Below are 13,795 nucleotides of genomic sequence, written 5' to 3'. Positions count from 1 at the left end.
GGCAAGAAAGAGGCTAGGCTTCCAGCCTAGATCTCTGCCTCTGAGGACTGGGTCTTCCCATGGGGCAGGGTCCTGGTGGACACTGGGGGCTCCTTGGCCTGCCCCTCCTGTTCTCCAGGTCACGGGGCACATCTGAGTGCTGGGACCTCCCAATGTAGGTCACCTCCACTCAAAAGACAGGTCCCTAAAAAGTTGGTGGTGCCCAGGCCTAGGGGGTTGCCCCCAGACCTCTTCCCAACTCCCAGCTGCACCCCACCCCTGCCCAAACCTGTGCCCGCTTTTCAGCATGAGGCTGTGCTGTTTCTTTTACTCTATTTCCATGTTTTCCCCCAACTTTCTCAGTAAAATCCCTTCGGAAAAGTCCCAGCCTTGTCTCAGAGGAGCCGTGGGCACAGGGCTGGTCTGGCCCGGGTCAGGAGAAGGCCGAGCAGGGGGGGCAGTTGGGAAGGGGCGGAACAGCTGGGGACCCCAAGAAGAGAGCAATTCCTCTGCCCCATGTTGGGCTGCACAGCCCTGGGAGAGGCATTTCTCATTCAGCCTCAGGTTATTCCTCCATAAAATGGGGTTGTTGTTGGGATCCAGTGGGCTCACCTCAGCAGAGGACCTGGCACCCAGGGCAGGAAGGGAGGGAGAAGGACCACACCACCAGATGCCTGCCTGTCCTAGGGGTTCCTGGGGAGCCAGGCTACTACACGCTGAATGTAGAGGCCCAAAGCGGCAAATTCCACTTACACTGCCGCCGGGTCCAGGGCAGAGACCGGCCTGGGAACAGGACACCAAGGCTCCAGCCTCTGCCCCTAACCGGCTGTGGGCCTGGGCAGGGGTCAGTGTCTGTCTCTGAGCCTCGATCTCTCCGAGGCCGAGGTTGCAAAGTTTAGGTTGGCCAGCTCCTGCGTGCTGGGGGCGGGGCCGCAGGAGGAGGGGCGGAGCATATATCTCTGGCACCGCCCCCTACAGTTACGCGCAAGCTCGCGGGTCAGTCGTTGTGCGCGTGGTCTCAGCCTGCTGGTCTTGAAGGGCCGAGGCCCTGCGCTGTGCGGGACAGAAGACCCACAGGGTGAAGATCGCCCCCACTGGGCTGCCTCCCCGGGCCTGACACCCCCTTATTCTCCAGCTCACGGAGCACGACGGGGACCCGGGACCTCCAGGTGGGTCGCCTCTACCCAAGAGCTGCCCTGTTAGGCGGTGAGCTCCAGAGTGGCGTTGTGGGTACCGCTAGGGCTTAGGCCTCGGGCGCACCTGGGATCCTGCCCCAGCCCGGCTCTTTGTCAGCTGTGGGACCTTGAGAAAGTCGCGTTTAAATGGCTGCAACACTCTGCCTGGGAGGGGCGAGGATGAAATCTCAGTAAATAGCACCATCGTCCCGCCCCTCCCCAGCATTCCACACCAGGAACCCGGAAATGACTCCTGCTTGCTCAGGCCCTCGACCCAATCCCATGTGTCTGCAAGTCCTGGCAAGGCTTTCTGTGAAGTGTCTGCCCCCTGCCCCCTTGTGGAGCCGACAGGAAGGGTCTGTGGAGGAAGAGGGGCGGGACCTTGAAGGACAGCCCAACCCCCTCCTAAGAGGACCCATCCTGGGCCTGTGTACTGGCCGCAGGTTTAAAATTAAAGCAGGCTGCCAGGCAAACTTCTGCACCTCGCCTCCCACCTCTCCTGCATTTGGGGGGTGGGCTATTTTTAGAAAGAAGGCGGGTAGGAGAAAGTGCCTTATTCATCCTGGAGGTTAGCAAGGCCTCCAGGAAAGAACAGAGGGGCCTGTGTCTCCCACCTCCTCCTCCAGGTTCACCAAGACCTCACGCTACCACCCACCTGGGCCTGTGGATTTGTTGAGCTAACATCTAGGCAGGGCTCCCCCTTGCCAGGCCCTGAGCTTCCTCAGGCCTGGGTCAGCCTGGCTGAGAGCAGGGGGCCAGGTTGGGATGATGGGAGGGAGTGGGTCCAGGCAGTGATCAGGTTTCTGCGCCCCACGCCCACCCCAACCGGCCAGCAGAGCCAAGAAACGATGTCGCTGTACCCCACGGAGGGATAGGGCCCTCGCGTGGCCCAGGAGGAGGTGCTACCCAATCTCCCACATGGGCACTCTGGCTGGATCAGTGGCTTCCCAACTTCAGTGATGCCGTCATAGCCAGGGCCAGCAGTAGCCTTGGGCACCTCACTTGGCACCTCCGCTTCCTCATCCATACAATGGGATTACGCAAGGATTTAATAAGATTCAAGCTGGAATAGTGCACCCCACCCATGTACCATTCCTGTGCCCTACTGCACCCAGAGTGGGTAGGGGGTGACAGGAGAAGTCCTGCCTCGGGGTCCAGCCAGGGCTGGAGGCCCCAAGGAGGGGGGGAGGCCACCTAGAGGAAGCTGGTCTATCCTTGGACAGCCTCAGCTGAGGCCGAGCAGAGCAGAGGGCCCTAGGCAGGGCGCCAGAGCAGCAAACACGACAGTCCCGCCAACCACCCTCACCCCCAGTGTGGAACACCCAGTGGTCACTCACTGGGCACTCTGGTCTGGTCAGCACGGGCTCTGAACAGAGGCCCTTGCCTGGAAGGCCACTGGCAGAACCAAAATTGTCCTTAGCTCCTCGAATCCCCACCAAGTGCACCCCCTGACCACCAGGAAGAGTCTTTATTTCTGCTTCCAACCAGAGAACAAGGAGGGGTGTGATCCGGACCCTGGGCTGTGGACAGGAGAGGGCCGGGGCTTGCAGTGCTGGCGGAGCTGGTGAGGCCGGAGGTGGTAGCTCAGCTCTGCCTACTGGGCGCCCGGGCAGGCCCAGGCCGCTCTGGGGCTGAGGCCCTCCCAGCTGTCAGAGCCCAGGGACAGCGGAATCTGGCCATGTCCTCGTCCCATCACTGGGTGCAGGGGGACTGGTCCTCAGAGCTGGCACGCTTGCTGCCAGCGTCATCTGGAACCTTCCCTGGTGCTCCCGGCAGACGCGGTGAGGGAGGCTGCAGAAACACAAGGGCCTCCGTGTTGGTGGCTGATGCATTTCTGACAGGTCTGCAAGGAAACGTGCGAGGGTGGGGCAGGCCCCAAGTTCCCCACGGGCGAAGGAGAGGAGGTGCTGGGTGTGTGGTCCTCGGCGAGAGAGGGCGGATGAGGCCAGGCTCTGGGAGCCCCCGCCCCAGAGCATGCCCACCAGAGCTTGGGAGGAGGCCCGGGGACCTCCCCAGAGCCCATGTGTCACTGGTTACCCGAGGGGCGGACCCTGGACAGACCTGGCAGAGGCTGAGGGGAGTCTGGGGAGAGGTGGGCGGCACGGCATGGACAGGCTCCTTCTGGGCCCAGGCTGCAAGGGGCCTGCGGGCCAGGGAGGACTGCAGCGGGGGCAGGGAGCTGGCCTCTGGGGAGGAGCAACCGGCAGGCGGGGGGCCAAGCAGCCCCAGCTGAGGCTGAATTCCCTGGGACAGACTCCCCAGGGGTCTCCAGGGGACAAAGCTAGCCAGGGCGCAACGCACCCCTCATGCACCCTCCACAGAGGCCCTCACTGCCCAGCCTGCTGTTTCTCCCGCGCCGCAGGGCTGGCTCCTGGCTGACCCCTCTCCTGCCTGCATCCCACTCCCAGAAGCTCCGCTGGCTCTGGCAGCCCCTCGGCCTTTAACCAGGGCGCCCACGCCAAGACAAGCACCTCCCACCAGGCTGGCCCATCTCCCCGGCCTCGCACCCACACCCGTACCCCGCGCAGGCCCTGGTGGGCAATGCACGCCTGTCCCAAAGGTAATGAATCGTGAGGGCGAGGGGAGAGGGGGTGGGACCGGGTGGCGAGGGGTGAGAACAGACGCATACCTGTGTGCCAGGCCAGGGGCCACAACAGCAGATGAGGGGACCTCGTGTGCCGATGGGAGGGGGACGGTGACAGGGAGAGAGGGGCAGGCCAGGCAGCGCCTAAGCGCGGAGCAGAAGCTCACAGGGCAGGCAGATGGATGGGTGCGAGCAGGCTGGAGGGCGGGGGACCCGGCTCCCGACTCCTCTCGGGACCCCTACAGGCAGCCCCTCACTCAGCAGCAGCAGCCTGGCTCTGGGTGGACCCCCTCTGGGCGCCCTCCGGAGGCCAACACAGCTCCCCGCTCGCCACGGCACCCCCCTTGCCGGGCTCCACCATGATTGAGGGCAGCCGCTGGCCCACCCGAGGGCCCTTCTCCCGGGCACCCACCATGGCCTGCAGGGTGGGTGGGGGTCAAGGCAACGCCAGGCCTGGGCTCCCCACTCCCTGCCATGCCTGTCCTGCACTGTCCCAGTCCTCAGGGCCAGGAGAGCACATGCGCATACCTGCACATCCCCCAGAGGGTCCCGGCCCCTCCCCCATCCCACTGCTGGAGCTGGGGCACTCAGCACCTGGGATTGCGGGCTCTCCCTGGGGCAACACAGGACCCACCTGGGCTCAGCCCTTAGGCCCATTTAACGAACAGCAGCCTGAGACCAGAAGGCCAAGGTCACATGGTGGGCGAGCTCAGGGCTTTTGTGCATCCCCAGCTGTCTCCGGTATCCTGCAAAACCCCTTCCTGGGGTCTTTCCTACTGGGCCCTTGGCCTCCTCCCCAGCTCGGAGCAGCTGGGAAGCTGTTGCCATGGCAACCCGAGTGACTTGCTCCGGGCTCATTGTTCAGTGCCCACAGGAGCCCTGCGGGGGGGCTGCCTCCCCAAGCTCTCCTGGTGCCCTCAGCATCTCCGCCTCCCATTCAAGGCCTTCCAAGGTAGAGGCCCCAACCCCCAGTGCCGCGGCACAGGCCTCCGGCCCCGACGCCACAGCAGCCCTGACTTCCCTCTGTGGCTTTGCCTCGGCTGGTCCCCTTCCTGGAGCTCCCCATCCCCGCTTCTTTTACCCAGAAAGAGAACTGCTTGGTGCGTGTCTGCCTTCCCCCAAAGGTGCATCGAGGAAGGGCAGGCACACAGCCGGCAGGACTTTGTTAAATGGCCCTGAGTGCCCCCAGCAGAACCATCTGAACATGTGTTTAAATGCACTCTCTGGGTGGGGGCCCAGGAAACAGCATTTTAACAAAGTACCACAGGTGACCCTTAAGTGTGAAAACAGGTGTCACTAGGCTGGGACATCTGCGGAATCGGAGTGACAACAGAGCAGGGACCCCAGCATGGCCTAATGACTGGACCTCCTGCTGGCCTTGCCAGTCCAGGGGCTCCTTCTGGGAATCTCTCTCCCCCCATCCCACCCTGCCATTCTCCTTCCTGCCCTCCTCCAGGGAACCCTGCTTGTCCCCGCCCAGGGGTGCTCCTCTGCCCAGGCAGTGGGAGAAGGCGATCCGGGCCCGTGGAGTTTGGTGTCCACCCTCCCCATCCGCCCCGCCAGGAGGGCAAGCCCAGGCTCCAGACTGGCCCTCGTGCAGCTCTGGGCTGGTCCCCCCACTCTGGTCCCACTGTCCCCAAAAATGAGAAGAGCCCAACTCCAGCACTCAGGATATCAGGACGGCACCCCTTAGGCAGGGACCTCACTTTTCAGCTCCATCAATACCACCCGGAAAAGTAGCGCTGAGGGCAGGGGACCCTGGCATGGCCGAACCCAGCAGAGAGCAGACTGTCTTGGGCACAAGGTCTGCTTTGCAGATCAGACCCCCGTAGAGGAGAACCTCCACCCAGATGGGTAAACTGAGGCATGCGCTGAGTCGCAGGCCAGGGCTCCAGGGTGGCAGACCGCAGGGTCCCGACTGCATACCTTTCCTGCCAGGCCTCCAGCCTCCTCAGCTGGTTCAGCTCTGGCACGGCAGGCTGGGGGGCACTCATGCTGCTGTCACTGTTGGGCTGCTCGGAGACAAGGCGCAGAAACGGGGTGTCTGCTGTGGGCCAGATGCTCGATCCCACCCTCCTCCCGGAAGCTTCAGACGACTCCAGACCACACCCGCCCCACCCCAGGCCCAGCACCCACAGCCCAGGCTGGACCTCTCTCACTGCTGCTCCCTGCCTGAGCCCACCCTCAGAGGGGGCGCTGAGGGACAGGTCCCACACGGTGTGCCCAGGCTGCAGCGGGGTGGTGGCAGGAGTGCTCAGTCCTCCCTGAGAACAGACACCCTGCACACCCAAGGCGAAGGGAAACTGACCTGCCTGCGTGTGGCCACGCCCACTCAAGCCAGGCGCAGGGGCAAGGGAGCCCCGCCAGAGACCACACAGCAGGGGCTCTGGGAAGAGAGGTCCTGCCAGGACTCGTGGGCACCAGCCTCAGACTCTCCACCTGCACTAGGCCAGAGGCAGAAATGGGGGCGGGCTCTGGCAGGCAGACACCTCGTTGGGCGCTGGCTCGGGGGACAGCAGCGGCCACGTGCAAGGGGCAGGAGCGCTGGGAGGGAGGGCACTGACCGGCAGGCTGGAATGCTTGTGATGCCCTGCTGCTTGTGGGGAGGGGATCCTGTGCCCACCCAGCAAAACAGGATGGCTGCCTTTCTGGGAAACGAGGTTTCTTTCACCCAGCACCCAGCTTAGGTCAGCTGAAGTCCCACTGGGACCCAGGGAAGGCTGCGAGGGGACCACACACTGCAGTGGGCATCCCAGGGCATACCCACCTGAGCCTCCACCCAATCCCAGAGCTTGTGAAAGCCCCTCCCCCCAGGCTGATGCTCCCAGGTCAGTCCCTCCAGAGGAGCCCTTCATGGGGGGTCCCATCCCAGGACCCCAGAACCTCAAGTAGAGGCCGGGGAGCCAGGACAGAGACCAGGAAAGTGGACTCAGAGATTCAGACAGATGCGAGAAAGAGCCAGAGGGACAGGCAGGAAAAACCCACTGGCCACAGAGACAACGCAGAGCTGATAGAACTGGAGAAAGAGAGAGACAGAAGACAGAAACTGACCCAGAGGGATTATGCGGATGGAGAAGGAGAGAGGAGGGGTGGTAGAGACAGGTGATAGAGCAAATGCCTGAGGGCTGCCACCCCGCAGCCCGGCGCCAGTGCCAGTGGGGCATCCGCACATCTAAGGCTCCGCCACCCACACCTCCCTCAGCTGCCAGGTGTGTAGGGCCAGGTATGGCCGCGCACAGCCCCCACATATACTGTTCTCGCCCAAAGCGCAGCGTCCAGTAGCCAAGGGCTGACTGTGGTCCCCACACCCTCCCCTTCTCAAGGGAGCTCCGACTCAACCCCCCACTCGCCCCTTCCTCCTCTCCCACCCACGCCGCGCCTGGCCGCCCGGGCGCCCCGCGGGGCCCCGGCCGGGACAAGGGTGAGGAGGGGCGCCCCTTGTGCCTCACTCACACTCACCCGCCCGCGCTGGATGCCCGCGCCGGGGCTGCCACGCCGGGCTTGGAGCTGCTCGCCCCGTTCGCCCTCCGTGGCTCGCTCCCTCCCTTCGTCCCCCCGCGCTCTCCGCCCACGGGCTGTCCCTCGCCCCTGCCCTTCATTCACACTCACGCCCCTCGGCTACCGGCCACCGCCCTTCCCAGCTCCAGCTCCCAGGTAGCACCCCGGCCTCAACCTCCCTTTGACAAGACCGCATCCCCCAGAACCTGATCCTGGTCACTTGAGGCGCCCAGCCTCAAATTTGAGGTGCAGGAAATCAGGGGGCAGAATTTGGGGAGGCCAGATACATAGAGGACGCCCTCCAATTGGAAGGGGGAGTGAAGAGGACTACACTCAAGTGTGAGGGCCAATATGTGCGGGGGGGGGGGGGGCGTGTCACTGCACCAGTCCCCTCTTCACCCCTGATGCCATTCCCCAAAAGGAACAAAACAGCCTTGGGACAGTCAGTCTCATTCAGCCTGGTGGATAGGCCTGACACCTGAGGCCAAGATGCCTAACCTCTCTGATCCACATAATTCCCCACCCTTCCACCATCGGGCACCTAACATCCACCGTCATTTATCCAACGTCCAACGTCCATCCAACAACCACAATCTATCACCATTCAGCATCCACTTATCCAACCACCGTCATCTACCATGCGCCATCTATTCATGTCTTTTCTACCATCCAGTCACCATTCAACCACCATCCAACATTGACCATCTACCATCCATCAATAAACCAACATCTGTCCCATCCACAATCCACCACCTAACTTCCACCATCCAATTACCATCCATTCACTATCCACCATCCAACCACCATGCATCCATCCATTCCCCACCACACCCACCCAAGCATCAGTACACCATGAAAATACCCACCCTTCAGTCCAACCTTAATTCACCATCCATCCATCCACCACCTACATATCCATCATTCACTAGGTAACAGCTTTCCATCAATATTTAACAACTATCTATCCATCTACTGATGATTTATCCATTCACCACATATCTGGCTGTGAATCATCAATCTACCATCTACTGTCTATTTATCTGAATTTATTCACCACCCAACCATTAGCCTCCAGCCAGCCAGCCACAATTCACCCATTCACAATTCAGTCACCAGTCATGCCCCTCCCTAATCCATTCATATTTCTATGAACCATAATCTACTGTCCCCCACCCACTAGCCATCTACCATTCACCCACCTCTTATCCCTATTCACACATATCTATCTGTTCATTGCCCATCTCACAATATCCTCTATCATCCATTCATCATCTATAATTCATTATTCATCCAAAACCCATTCAAGTGTCCTCTACCACCCATCCATATTCACCCATTCTAGAAAAACTTACTGAGTGCCCTCTATGTACCAAGCATTACTTTAGGTGCTGGGGATGGAATAGAGAGACAGCAGTGAGCACTCATCCACCGTAACTCCTCCACCACTACAATCCATTCACCATCCAGCCAGTCATTATCTGTGCCTCATCCCCCATCCATTATTCACTATTCACTCAACATCCATATTCATTTATTATCCATTCACTATCCATTTGCCATCTATCCATCTTCCTCTATCTATACATTAAACCCTGCATTTACAGTACACTGACCACCTACCAACCATCTACCATCTCTCCACCATCTTCCCATCCACCATTCACCTTTCATGCATCTATATTCCAAGATGTAGCCATTTATCATTTAGCCATCATCCATTCATCACCTAATCATCATCTCTGTATCCAGAATCCACCCATTCATTATCTGTCCACCATCCACCTTTCATCTACACGTCCACAGCACACAAACCATTATCTATTGACCTAGCAACCATCCATCTATTTGCCATTCATGCACCTTCCAGCCACCATTGACTTGTTCACCATTGATGATCCATCCATCACATATCCATTCACATTGATCTACCATCTTGCCATCCATTCTCTACAGCTAGATCCTTCACAAGCATCCACTTACTATTTATCCACCATCCATCCATACTCCCATGATTCATTCACCCAACAAGCGTCCACCACCCGCCACCTATCACCTGTAATGCATCCACTATCTATGGATATTTCAGTATCCATCAATCCATCAAGTTAGTGTCCACATTCACCCACCCTCCATCTATCAATCTACAGTCTATTTAGCTATTCATCATCACTTAACTACCATTATGTAGGTGCATCCACCATCTTCCTACCATATACCATCTAGCACCACTATCTACCATCCTTCCAGTACTTATCCAACCATTATCTATACACCATCCACCCAACCACACACACATCCTGCCATTGCATCCATCACTCATCCGTTAATTCACCTCCCATGCAGTCATTCATTCCTCACCAACCACCTACCCACTTAGTAACTTACCCATCCATCATTCTGAGATGAATTCATCTATTCCTATATTCTTATGTTATCCATACACATAAACAGAAGTAAATCATTCTCACTTCTCTTTTTCCACCACCCATCTCCATCATTCACCCATCCACCCATCTTCTCACCATTCTTCTGCCCATTTGTTCATAAACTAAGCATTTATTAATAAATCTTAATATTAAACATAAATAGTAAACACTTATTACTCAGTGCTAGCGCTGGGTTCTGGGATCATCAAAATGAATAAGATCTCATCTGTATTCACAGTCTGATGAATTCACAGTCTGATGGTTCAAAAAAGGGAAACATCACAATAGCCAAGACATGGAAACAGGGTTTCCCTGGTGGCATAGTGGTTAAGAATCCGCCTGCCAATGCAGGGGACATAGGTTCGTGCCCTGGTCCGGGAAGATCCCACATGCCGCGGAGCAACTAAGCCTGTGCGTCACAACTACTGAGCTTGTGCTCTACAGCCCACGAGCCACAACTATTGAAGCCGGCATGCCTAGAGCCCGTGCTCCGCAACAAGAGAAGCCACTGCAATGAGAAGCCCACACACCACAACAAAGAGTAGCCCCCGCTCACTGCAACTAGAGAAAGCCCTCGCGCAGCAACAAAGACCCAACGTAGCCAAAAATAATAAATAAATAAAATTTAAAAATACATTGGGAAAAAAAAAAAGACATGGAAAGAACCTAAATGTCCATTGACAGATGTATGGATAAAGAAGATGTGGTACATAGTACTCAGCCATTAAAAAGAATGGAATAGTACTCAGCCATTAAAAACAATGAAATAATGCCCTTTGTAGCAACATGGATGGACCTAGAGATTATCATACTAAGCGAAGTAAGTCAGACAGAGAAAGACAAATATCATATGATATCACTTATATTTGGAAGCTAAAATACAATACAAATCAACATATCTACAAAACAAAAATAGACTCACAGATATAGAGAACAGACTTGTGGCTGCCAAGGAGGTGGGGAGGGAGGAATGAGAGTTTGGGATTAGCAGAGGCAAACTAGTGTGTATAGGATGGATAGACGACAAGGTCCTACTGTAGAGCACAGGGAACTATTATATATTCAATATTCTGTGACAGACCATGGTGGAAAAGAATACGAAAAAGAATTTATATATATGTGTATATCTGGGTCACTTTGCTATACAGAAGAAATTAACACAACATTGTAAATCAACTATACTTCAGTACAATTAAAATTTTTTTAAAAAAAGGGGAATCAGGCCAGACAGAGAAGTGTCAGTGTCAAAATGCGTACTGCGTCCAAATCTTCGTGCCTCCACCTCCTGGCCATGGAGTGGCTGTAGCTCTTCGCACAAGTTTCCAAGGAGGATGACCTGGAAGGCGGCATCACGTCAGGATCAGCAGAGGCCTGATCTGGGCAAGGTGGCTGCAGCGTGGGAGACTTGATGATGTGGGTGAGAAAAGAGGTGAGAATGGGAAAAGAGGTTGGCAGACATGAGGCAAGGCTGGGAGTACCCGGCTAAGAGACTGGTCCCTGATGATGGGTTCCTGGTGACAACGGGGAGCTCTGGGGGGCAGTGTTTAGGCAGGCAAGTACCCCATTCAGCTAAGTCCTGAGAAGGGACCCCTCCCCCAATATACATACACTTCTTCATTGGACAGTACCTGGACCAGAAGGACAGGGGCAAAGCTGCGGTGGTCACTGTGGCTGCAACCACACCCTCTCAACACCCAGGCACCCTGTGTCAGGAAAGCGTGTGTGGGCACACTCCCCTCCCACCACCCCATCCCCCCAGAGGCCATCCCACCTCCTTTCCACTTGCGCAGGATTTTCTCTCCCTACTTGTTAATGAGGTGTTAGCTGTCACCCAAGGTGTTGCCTTTCACCCAAGATGTTAGCTGACAAGGGCCTCACGGCTCCTGGGGTTCGCTCACTCCTAATAGGGCTCTCAGGAAGTGCTCAAGGCCCTTGAGGCTTAAAGCTCTGATGGTGCAGCGGCGGCTTGGGACGGGGAGTATCTTTAAGGACAGGCCTGGAGGCCTGTATCTGAGCCCACAGAGTCCAGTCTTGGGGCCCATCTTTGCCTCCAGCCTCCGATTCTGCTTTTCCTCCCCCCTTCTGCCCTCCACCATGGGCCCTTCTCCACAGGAGACGGGCAGAACTGGAGGCAGGAGCTGTGTGTCCCGGCTGCTCCCAGCCTTTGCTGTGTGCCGTTGGGAAGCCCTGCCCCTCTCTGGGCTTTGGTGTTCCCGCCAATGCAGTAAGAGAATGGAGTACCAAATGAAGAGTAAGAACCAACTATCTCTGATGTTCCCTGGCCCCGGTGAGGCTGGAGTTATCCCCTTCCCAGCCCCCTCACCTACACGCACCCTCCAAAGCTTGGACGGAGGTGAGGGCAGCGCCCGGCTGGGGGTACTCAGAGTGGGTGGAATCCTGGCTCTGGGCCAGGAAGGTTTGCTCTTGGCGCCATCTTGTGGCCATTCTAGAGTAAAACATCCCAGACTCCCGCGAGGGCCACAGCAGAGCAAAGGGAAATTCAGGTGTTAATTTGAATGTGAGCACCTTGGTCCTATACTTCGTCCTCGCGTGCTGATCCTCTGTGAGAGGCAGGTCCAGAACGGAGTCCCTCTGCCCTTGGTGGGCTGCTGGGCGGAGGGTCCTAAGTAAATGACCCCAGTGGAGGAGTGGACGGGCCCAGGGGGTGGATTGACAGCGAGGGAAGAGGGAGGTCCGGCTGGAGAAAACATCCCACCCCTACCCCGCTAGAACGAAGGGCCTGAGGCAGGGATTTTTCAACCTTCGCTCCAACACTAAATCCCCAGCCCCTAAAGATTGGTTGACTGCACAAAGTTTCTGGACATTTCTCTCTAATGTAAATAATCAGATTTCAGAGTTTTAAAAATGCCATAAGAGAATCACACCCAGAGAGCACGGGCGAGCAGGTGTGCAGAACACAGGTGCACGGCGCCCTTCCCAGCGTCTATAGGACCCCAAGAGCCGCCGGCCTTGCCATCAGCCCTTGAGACCTGTGATGTGCTCCGCCTACGCTGAGCGCCGCGCCGGGACAAGTGCGGGGACAGATCCCGGAGGTAGGGGGAATCTGTCCTCCCGGTGAGGCCGGAGTGGGGAGCGGAGAGGGACCCGGGCCTGCCCCCAGACCCGAACCGCCCTCCTTGACCTGCACTGCCGCTGCGCTGAGCCTGACAGGGGGACCGGGTGGATTGGGGTCCTGAGACAGGGCGTCAGCTGGGGTGGGCGGGCCGACGGCCGGGAGGCTCCAGGGGTCGGAGCTGGGCGTTCACTGCTTCTCTCGAGCGCCCCCTCCCGGTCCGGGCGACGCCCGTCCGCTCGCCTTTCTCCAGCGCCCGCCGGCCACGAGGGGACCCTGCGCGGGCGGGGAGCCCGGGGGCGCCCAGGCCCTCCGCCCCACTCCTCGCTCCCGCGACCCCCGACCCAGGAAAGGCAGATTGAGGGCGGCTGGCCTGGGAGCCTCGCCCCGCCTCCGACGGTAGGAGCGGGCGGTGGAGGAAGCGCCGCTCGCGGCCCGGCACCCGCTCTCCCCTTGGACGTGGGCGGCCCGGAGTCTGCCTCTCGGTCTCTGTTTCTCCGGATCTCCGGCCCTCCCTCGGGCGGGGATTCCGGTTGCAGGAGCCAGAGAAGGCGAATCCAGTTGACCTTCCTTCCTCGCTCAGCGCCGCCGCCTGCAGCCTCTACCCCAGGCACAGCCGGAGAAACTGGGGCCCGGAGAGAGCGGGCTCGCCCGCGAATGGGAGGCGGAACCGGACGGGAACCAGCGCCAGGCGCCCCGCGCGGCGCGAGCACCCTGCCCTCTGGGGGAGGAAGGGGCTTGCTCCCCATTTCAGAGGCGCGAGGCGCTCGCTCCCCCCCCCAACCCCCCCAACCCCCATCCCACCCCGCGCAGGGAACTCAGCTTGGGCGGAGAAGGGAAGCGGTGGGGGGGGGGGGAATCTGTCTCCGCCGGGCCCGGCCTGGAGGACAGGTGACCTTGGACAGGTGGGGATGGAAACGAGAGAGGCAGCCCAGGTGTAGGGAGAGCGCGGCGGGCAAGTGAGCGTGGGGCTGCTGCTAGAATCCAGCGCCGGTGCCACCGCAGAGCTGACCGAGGCAGCAGGGGAGGAAGGGAGCTGTCCAAGGCCACGGCCGCAGAG

The 13,795-nt window shown here is 58.6% G+C and overlaps 1 protein-coding gene across 2 annotated transcripts; it reads right to left on the bottom strand.

Annotated features, from left to right (window-relative positions):
• Positions 1-2,366: 2,366 nt before the first annotated feature.
• Positions 2,367-4,545, bottom strand: LBHD2 (LBH domain containing 2). Of its 2 annotated transcripts, none has more exons than XR_007475710.1 (2): positions 4,373-4,545; positions 2,367-2,945 (listed from the first exon to the last, which is right to left on the bottom strand). XR_007475710.1 is itself a non-coding variant. In XM_049706354.1 (2 exons), the coding sequence occupies exons 1-2, from the start codon at positions 4,151-4,153 to the stop codon at positions 2,847-2,849; spliced, it is 252 nt and encodes an 83-aa protein (XP_049562311.1). In that variant the 5' UTR covers positions 4,154-4,364; the 3' UTR covers positions 2,367-2,846. The 2 variants fall into 2 exon arrangements, 1 of the variants encoding a protein (XP_049562311.1); XM_049706354.1 differs by lacking the exon at positions 4,373-4,545 and adding an exon at positions 4,001-4,364.
• Between the last annotated feature and the right edge of the window lie 9,250 nt (positions 4,546-13,795).

The sequence above is a fragment of the Orcinus orca genome, chromosome 2 (assembly GCF_937001465.1).
Source record: "Orcinus orca chromosome 2, mOrcOrc1.1, whole genome shotgun sequence".
NCBI classification, from domain to species: Eukaryota; Metazoa; Chordata; class Mammalia; order Artiodactyla; family Delphinidae; genus Orcinus; species Orcinus orca.
This window is presented reverse-complemented; position numbering and strand designations above follow the sequence as displayed.